The following is a 9,281-nucleotide window of genomic DNA, read 5'->3' as shown; positions in this document are numbered from 1 at the left end:
TCCACCAGAGAGCAATTCAGCCCACATACAACCTGAATCACCTGCTGACAGTGTCTTTCTCTTCCTAGTGACTACACAGGGAGTCCAGGTAAACTATGTTTCTCACTTAAGGTGATTCAGTTAAATGACTAAAATTACAGCTCTTCATAGCTATGTCTATACTTATGTTTTGGGGCATGACCTGGGATTTTGGTCCCCTGATTACTCATATAAAGCATCTGTAGAGAGACGCCTGAGAGCCATCCAATTTCCCTGGAAATCAGAAGATGGTGATGGGCAGGAGGTACACTCTGCAGTCTTAAATCTTACCATGACACAGAACTGGGAGGTGACACGGATGTACATGACTAGGACTCCTGGGCTAAACACAGCAGTAGCCTAGGACTCCTGGACTAAACATAGCAGTAGTATAGTCATTCTGAGTTACCTCAGTTTGGAAGTTTAATTTAAAAAAAATTAATTACAAAAACCAGATTTGACTAGGTTTTTCTAATTCTGCAGTCAATTTGCTCCTTCTGCCTGTATTTGTTTTGAAGGATAGTCACTGTGTATCTGCAATTAATTATTGCCATAAAGACTTACAATGGTTATCACTTTTGATCTTTTCAATTATTATGATTTGAAAAATGAAGCAATAACAATAACAAATGCTACCATATGAAAAGTCATTCCTTCTCCTGAGATAGAGAACATTTCAGCATATAAGTACTTCCAAACTGGTTTTCTGAAAGTGATTTAGACTTTAAAGAGTCATAGAGCTAATATGAATAATGAAGCAAAACAACAATGCCAAATAAAGCACTTATCTCTAGAAAAATGGTTTTGCACGAGAGGTTCAGTATTACTGTAAAAACATTGCAGTATTGAAAGATTTATATTCTGAAATCTGTGAAATGCTGTCAGCAGAAACAGCACAATTTTGTAATTTTCCAAGGATGATACAGGATGCTGATTTCTTGTGAAAACCAGAGTCAGGAAATTATCTTATAAACCATCTGCAAAGTACTCTGAATAGTCTTGAAAGTACTGGAATGCATTTGTTATCATGTGTTCTGACTATGGATCAAATTGGAAATTAAAGCCTTTTAAATATCAAAAGGAAAAAAATTGAATACAGTATCAGAAAATTAATAAGCCTGAATCTTGAAGAAACCCAATAGTAATTACTGAACTCCTGCACTGGTGAAAACTAAGAGGAAAATAAAATATCTGCCTGCAAGGATAATTTTCTTTGAAGTAATAATATAAATATAAACCTACTCCTATAAACTAACTAAAACCAAGTGGCTATACTTACACTGTACAAAAAAATGCAGCAAAAATGGCAATAATGTCATTACTTTCTAGACATTATATAAACTACCAAAAAATTTCACAGAAAAATGGAAATACACCTTCAGTGTGGAAATAAGGCCAAAAAACATCTCTAAAAGATACAGCCTTAGTACAGAGAAGTAAATAGAAACTTACCTTACTCATTTTTATTAAGATCTAAACACAATCAACTTCCACTACAGTCACTATCTCACAGTTCAGAACCTTTAGAAGGAGCTTCATGCAGACTAGCAGGAAAAAGTCCAGTCCCTGCCATCAGAAGCATCCCCGGTTTGCAGGCAAGGCCTGAGCAACCAGCAGATGAGTGAGGTTTCAGAAAGTTCCAAGTTGTATAATCACAAGATTATATAAATTGTTTTCTTCCTCTCCTATTTTCCATGTTTGAAGCTTGGCTTTGTGTTGCTATATAACAGCTTTTGTCAAACTTGAAGAAACTGAGGAACAGCTCAATTAGTTGTTGCAAGCTAAAACCCCAGGGAAAGGCAGGATGCAAAGGCAATTAAAGAATGCTATGTAAATATGAACTACAAATTGGGAAAAAAAAAAAATCATGTATTTCAAACAGCAGGGAGAGCGTCATGTGCTTAAACATTGCATCAAGTACCATTTTAGATGCCCCAGAGGACCTGGAACATTTCCCTGTGGGAGACTCGTGCTCTTCTGGCATGCTAGATGGAGCCGAAGAAAGACTGGGGCACCTAAAATGACATTTGGCACTCTGCATTCTTAAATCTTGTGACACAGAACTGGGAGGTGACTAGGATGTACATGACTAGGACTGCTGGGCTAAACATAGCAGTAGTATAGTAATTCTGAGCTACCTGGGTCTGGAAGGTTAATTAAAAAAAAAAAAAAACCAACAAAAACCTGAGACAAAAAGAGATCTGACATAGTGCTACTTCCAGATGCAATGAAATATTTGAGGTACAGCAAAGTGAGTTATAAGCTTGGGCCTGCTGGAATTTGCAGAGTCAAAAACATACCGAGTGGTGAGTGTTGAGGCTGCTTGCGCTAGGCCATTCTTTCATATGGAGAAAGAATTATACCAGAAAGTAAGTCAAAAGCGTAAGGAAACACTAGAGTCAAGTAAAATGTTATTAGCTGAGAAAAACACAACCAGGTGGTGCAGCAAAACATGGTTGCATTTTGTTGCAACCCAAACAACGTTGCAAGAACAGACATTTTAATTCCACACATTTTGAATAATTAACAGTAAAAATTAACATTCTCTTGGATTTTAGGCAATATCGTTTATTTTTCTAACTATTGAACTTGCAATATCCACTGTTCAAACACTAGAGCTACAAGAAGATATCCAAATCCAATGCTTGGTTGCCTACACCTGGACTAGGATGCATAAATGTCCATTTTATGACCTCAGGTGTCAAAGTGAACAGCCAAATACAACTTTAGAATATTGCTTACAGACATTTTACAACTGGTTTGTTGAGAGTCTGGAAACACATTTGCTTGAAGGAAGTTGCACTTTTATTAACGAGTTGATAGCACTGTCAAAAGGAATATAGTCTAGAATAACTTACCATTTTATTACTTCTACATGTAAACCTATTTTACAGACTCAGTGCTATGAAAAATTCAGCATTAGAGAAACTGAAAGACAAAACCAAAAAGCATTAAGAAATTTCTGAGGAAAGAGTCTTTCACTCATTTAAAGAGTACTTGTGAGCAGGGCAGGTAATAAAGAGCTTACTTTCCCTTATATGGTTTTTATGAAAGCACCCTCAGTTTGAGAACTATTCTCCTTTGACACATTCCAATATTTTTCTTTGTAATCCTGAAAACAGCAAGATCAACAAACAAATATTTGAGTACTTTTCAAAATAAGATAATATGCTAGAATTCCATAAATTAGACATCAATTTTGTTGTTATCTACTCTATGCAACAATCCAGCTATTGGTAAACAGGTATGCAACAGAAATCAAATTCTCTTAACTGGATTTGAAGGCTTCACTCTGTAAAAATGACTGACTTTTTTCCCCAGCACTTACAATGTATTTTGGTTTTATGTTTTATAAAATGCCATCAAATATTCCAAGAAAGGGCTTGACATCATTGATTTCATCATCAGGAAGATATCTGATGAAGAATAAGCAAATAAAAAATTAAATTAGGTATAGGACATCAAAACCTATGAAATCAGGAACACTATACAAAGTATAATCAAGACATACCAAGACAAGCAAAATAATTTTAAAGTATTTTCCTTTATAAGAAAAGTTAATTGCTACTATTATTGTGAAAATTCATCTTTTTAAAATGAACGTTATAAATTAACACATCGCCTAAGGGTCTGTGTTCCATGAAGAACTAAGCCCTGGAACACTGAGGCAACCAAAAAACATACACAACTTTTTATTACCTGGGATCCACTTCTTTTTCTTGCTCTTTTGTGAAAATAAAAAAATCCTCTTTCCTAGTGAATTTAGAAGAGTCTGAGATGATTTCTGAGATCGAAGAACACTGTACACTTTTCAGCTCTTGTGGGGGATTTGAATGCTTTCTTTCTTGAAAACTGAACTGCAATGTAAATGTTCAAAAGTGTGTATGGTTAAAATTACTAACCAAAAAAGAAACTGCCAGATTGTTGTACAGATATTTATATTGATATTATGGTATTTGACAAGGACAAAGCACATGATAAATATAATTATATACTGGATAACTTGCACAATCACAATCAAATTGAGTAAATAATTTTGAAGTCATGCTATATAAAGTAAATTCAAGTCCTAGATCTTTGTATCATGAGTATCACACTGAACACAGGATGCACGCATGTTTGGACAACACAGAGAGATTCAGAAATTCAGTATGTCCAAATTGATTCATAAGTCAGATATGGTAAATATATTTACACACTAAATACTCTAATTATAGGAAATTTTGTTATCAAACTATTTTTACTCACCATATTTACATTTCCACTCTGTACAGATAAGTTTACTTTTGATGTGCTATTAATCACAGAAACAACTGAGTTCTGAATATTGGTCTCATCTTGTAGTGCACATGAACTGAAAATATCAAGTTGAATAATTTTTACAGAAGTGCAAAACTATTTACTTTTCAGTTCAGGATTTTCTATTTATTTCCCTTCACAGTTAAATTGAAAAAAAATCAAATCATTCAACATTTCATACCTTTTAAAAGTTGAAATTTCACTCACTCTTATGAGTGAACAACCTTCTATACATTTAATCATTTAGACACATGTGAAATACAGACATTATTTTTAACTGAATAAAATTGTAATAAATTATATAATGCTTACTTTCTTGAAATATCATTTGTGGCTTTGCTTCTTGTATACTGGCAAAGTGGTTCACACTCATCTGGAATTTGAAGGCAGATATGTCCATGTTCCATATAAGAATGAAAGTTTTAAAAACTGAGTCACAAAACAGCTGAAACCCCTTGTAAATATGTCACAAAATATGATAAACAATAGTTTGAAAATTATTCAAATGTCTTAAAATATTTCTTCTATGGGTTTTGGGCTAATGTAAAGATAAGCAGAGATAAGCAGTCAGATAAATTAACAAATACACAGTTGCAGGCCATCCAAAAGATTTTTAATTATGACTTTTTCAGCTCCCCTTCCATATTAGATTTGTCTCAATATAGATGACATTCAAGGTCGAGTAGTGAACCTGGCAGTCAAGTCAATTAACCAAAAAAAATTCTGGTAGTTCTATTAATCATGTACTATAATAAATTATTCTCAAATAATAGCCTGTAAAATAATTTGTATGTAGGAAACAAAGAGGTTTTTTTAAAATAACCTTACCTAATTCTCTACTGGCAAAGTTGCTAGCAAATACTAATTTCTCATCATCAATATCATCCCAAACATCATCTCTCAGTTCAAAGTCCACATCCAAAGCATCTGAAAAAACAAGATCTGCTTTTATCTGGATCAGTCAAGTTATGTATTAAAGATTTTTAACTTTTTTTTTTATGCCATTGTCTCTTGGCTCTTGTCACTCACAAACACCAAGTGTTTCCAAGAGAAAGCTGTAATACATTTGTAAGGGACAAGTACAACAAAAACTGTTCTATGTTTTATGACCAGTTGTTCAATCTATTGAAAGGAGGATTGTCACATATGCACTTTTTCCTCAGCGTTATTTTGAGAAAAGTTATCCTCAATGTAGATTCTAGAAAAACAGGCCTTATAAAAATCACTGCAATTTCATTCTTTCCCTTTGTCAGAAGCATTGCTTCATTCCAAATTTAACACTTTTAATTCAGACCTTTGTTTCCTTCACAGTTTTCCAAAACACTCTGAATGCTGTCTTCCTCCCATACATCTATTACCTAATACCCAAACACATTTTCAAGCATTGTTGTTAAAATTCTTAATGAAAATGTGATTGTTAATGTTTTAAAATACTTTTTTTCTGGTGCAAAGAACACTTCCATGTTTCCTCTCTTACTCTCTTTCCATTTTGTTTGTTGTATTCTCTCTCTCCATCACCAATCCAATTCTCTCTGCTAATTTTTTTCATCTCTCTTCTGCCATACAGAAGAGAGTATGCATACATACAGAAGAGAGTATTCCAGCATCAGACAGCGCTGGAATCTTCATTCTGCTGTCATGGCCCTAATATGCCTAAGAAATCCTGATCCAGGTCTCCCTTTCAACAGAAAGGAAGCAGGACAGGCTCAAATAAAAAAATCCTATTCCACAGACACTGGCAACACCAGGAAGGCACTGCTATTGTGATTTTGAATGTGCACAGTCAGCACGGTGCATTATTGCACAGACACACAGAGTTTAAATAAATTATAGGTTTAGGTTACTACAATTTCATAGTATATTCTTAATTACCTACTTTTTTTTCTGGAATGGAAAGATACCATATTACAGATGTAGTTAACCCTATAAAAATCTTATCAACTGATGTCTTACTTCATTAGAACTACTTTTGGTGCATTTTTTTAAATGCAGCCGGCCCAATCAATATGGCTAAAGTTACCTTTTCTGCTGCTATTCAATGGAGATGGTTAGTCAGTAATATCTACTACAACTCCTTGATCCTGTAATATTTGCCTCAAGATGTTCTTGAGCATAGATTATAGCTATACTGGAATATCCATTTGTATTCCCATGACTTTTTTCTTTTAACACGATCATATCATACACTAACTGCCCGTCCCCCCCAGCAACTGAAGATACGGCTACGCAACAGTCTACCATCTTAAGACTAGATAACAACTATAACAGGTAAATTAGTATGGCAGGAAAATACAAAGCATTAACTTAAAGGAATAGGATTACAATCAAAACGCATGCAGTGAGGAGAACATCATAGTTATATACTGATAATGAAGACTGATCATTTAACACCAAATGTAAAAACATTTGTGGCCTTTCCAGTGGAAAAGAAAATGAGGGAAGAATTCCAGATAGAGATGTTTTACTAGTTATGAATTCAGTTACTGAATGGACACATTTTGCAGCTACCAAACAAAAGTTTGTATTTCACTAACTTCTTCCAGCAGAAAGGGAAAAGAAGAAAATGTATAGATATAGGGGTAGAATACCTCTGGTATTACGAGTGACTTCACTGGAAATACATTACAGCCATACCTTTCAGGAATTATTTATAAATTTGGACCCTCATATATTTGATTTAGTAATTTCTATTTTATTTAAAGGCGCATTTAGATGCTTAGATCTACATTAGAAATTCTTACCAATACCAAAAAGAAAGCAAATTAAAGCCACTGTATGTCCCTATACATTCAGTGTTCTATAATGCTATACTGGTTGCTGTAGTGATTTCAGCAAGTTTGAGTTTACAAATATATTCAAATCAAAACAGTGGAAACCATCATTTCAAACATTAGCAATAACTTACTACCTCTTCCATAATTCCAGGATTGCAGTTGTTTCTGAGATACTCCTGAACTATTAACATCGTCTACCTGGTCCACTGAAGGTGACGAAGGTGATGAAGAGGACTGTTTATTGCTAGACCTATGAAAAATAAATAAATCAGTGACATGTCAGTAAAACAGTTGCAGATGCAAAATAGTTTTATTCAGAAAACAACTTAGCATACTATCTAAAATAAGACTGATTTCTTTTTTGTAACTAATAAAAATCAGTACCTCGGCAATGCCAGCAAAGATTTTGGTGTAAAAACAAATTGTTTGAGATCCACATTTTGAGCTTGATTTAACATCTGCATCTAAAGAAAGCACATTATTATAACTGATAAGATATAAATATATTGAAAAACGTTGGTTTTAACAATCTTAAGGACATCATTAATACTGTATCAAGTTAGCGTAATTTTTAAAGATCATATATAAAATCTTTCTGATGTCTGCTTATCTAACGTAATCAGTTAAAAAGGTTTGAATTACATACTTCTGGTGGAGTTATCCAAGTACTCTGGCAAAGTCAGACTCGTTATCACTAACTATCATCTGTATTAGCTATAGGCTAAATGATTCTCTATTGCGAACAAACAAGCAAAAAAAACTGTGAGGAGGAAATAAAACATCTCAAATGCCATTCTTGCTGCAGAAAGAACTAGTTTAGTACTACATTCAAAGGGATAAAGTGTAAGCCATGAAATCTTTCAGAGGTTAAAAACTAACGTGGTTGGTTTTGTTATAAACAAGTGGATCTACCTGTCAATGCAAAAAGATCTCTTAGCATTACTGTGATAAATACCACTATTTGTTTTCATTCAGATCATATTTTGCCAAAACCGAGTCACAGTACTGTACCCTCCAACGATGCCTCTGTACCTCACCAACCACAATCTATCAAATGCCTTAAATGTAAACCCAAAGAGTAAGTGCACAGAAGTGGATCATTGGAAACGTTCCAAACAGCGTCAGAACCTCTCAAAGATTCCTGGACCTTTGGTATCTTTGTACTTTTTTGAGTTTTGCATTCCACACAGAAAAGACAAACTTGAATGTTCATATTTACTTATAAAATTATATCTGCAAACAATATATACATATACGTAACAGATTAAAATAAATCTATTCAATGGTTGACTCTATTCAAATGAACCTTTAACCGTTTTACTGGGGGTACAGTTGAAATTGAGTTCCTGCTCCTTAAATCAGCTAGGTACAAAGAAAATTTGGAATCTCCATTCATCTCAGACTTTGGAGGTACTCCAGTTTTACCTGAGAAAGAAATGAAAATAATTTTCAGATTAGTTTAGAAAAGATAAATCCTAATTCTTTCCAGCTCAATGGAAACTTTGCCACTAAGCTTAATATCTTCTATTAAAAGATCCTAGAAGATTTAACACACTAATGAAAAGATTTAAAACACCAATATTTATATAAAGGCATAACAGGCTTGACATTGCTCTTAAATCATATGCTAGATGTTCTGAAAAACATTATTAATTGTTGTAATGCCTATAAAAGTATTATTGACAAAGCTTTTTATTACTGCTTTTATGACTGCATCATAGCAACAATTCGGGCCTGACTCTCTTGCTTACATTGCTTCTGTTAATGTAACTATTGGTATAAATGAAGCTATTCTAAATTATATTTGTCTAAAAGTAACAGAAGTAGTAGATTTAATGAAACTCACAGCAGTCATGTCCACACACATCTTTATTTTTACAGCGATGGTTGCAATCTCTGTTTCCATATTTCTTGTAATTAATCTCTTGTTTAGATCTGCCTCCTACATAAATATAATACAGAAATGCTTGGGTTTTATTTCATATTTATTGTTGAGAGAGTGCTTCATGCAGTAAAAGACGGGCTACAAATAATCTGGGTCACTAGAATTTTGTTGCCTTCAACAACACTTTGGGCTCCTCAGACAATGTAATTGGAAATAAATGAATCAATGCTACTGAAAAACAGAGGCACTACCACATTCCCAAATTTAAACAGTAATATTAGATACCAAACACCCACGATTTTTCT

At 33.7% G+C, this 9,281-nt stretch overlaps 1 protein-coding gene across 1 annotated transcript in view; it reads right to left on the bottom strand.

Annotated features, from left to right (window-relative positions):
* Positions 1 to 2,683: 2,683 nt before the first annotated feature.
* Positions 2,684 to 9,281, bottom strand: part of HFM1 (helicase for meiosis 1) — a 41,946-nt gene continuing 35,348 nt past the window's right edge. Inside the window, 9 exon segments of the mRNA XM_054834431.1 lie at positions 2,684 to 3,434; positions 3,718 to 3,875; positions 4,267 to 4,372; positions 4,630 to 4,690; positions 5,146 to 5,244; positions 7,223 to 7,341; positions 7,476 to 7,621; positions 8,398 to 8,516; positions 8,938 to 9,033. Coding sequence (XP_054690406.1) covers positions 3,368 to 3,434; positions 3,718 to 3,875; positions 4,267 to 4,372; positions 4,630 to 4,690; positions 5,146 to 5,244; positions 7,223 to 7,341; positions 7,476 to 7,621; positions 8,398 to 8,516; positions 8,938 to 9,033 — 971 coding nt within the window. The 3' untranslated portion in view covers positions 2,684 to 3,367.

This window comes from Grus americana, chromosome 8 (assembly GCF_028858705.1).
Source record: "Grus americana isolate bGruAme1 chromosome 8, bGruAme1.mat, whole genome shotgun sequence".
Lineage (NCBI taxonomy): Eukaryota > Metazoa > Chordata > Aves > Gruiformes > Gruidae > Grus > Grus americana.
This window is presented reverse-complemented; position numbering and strand designations above follow the sequence as displayed.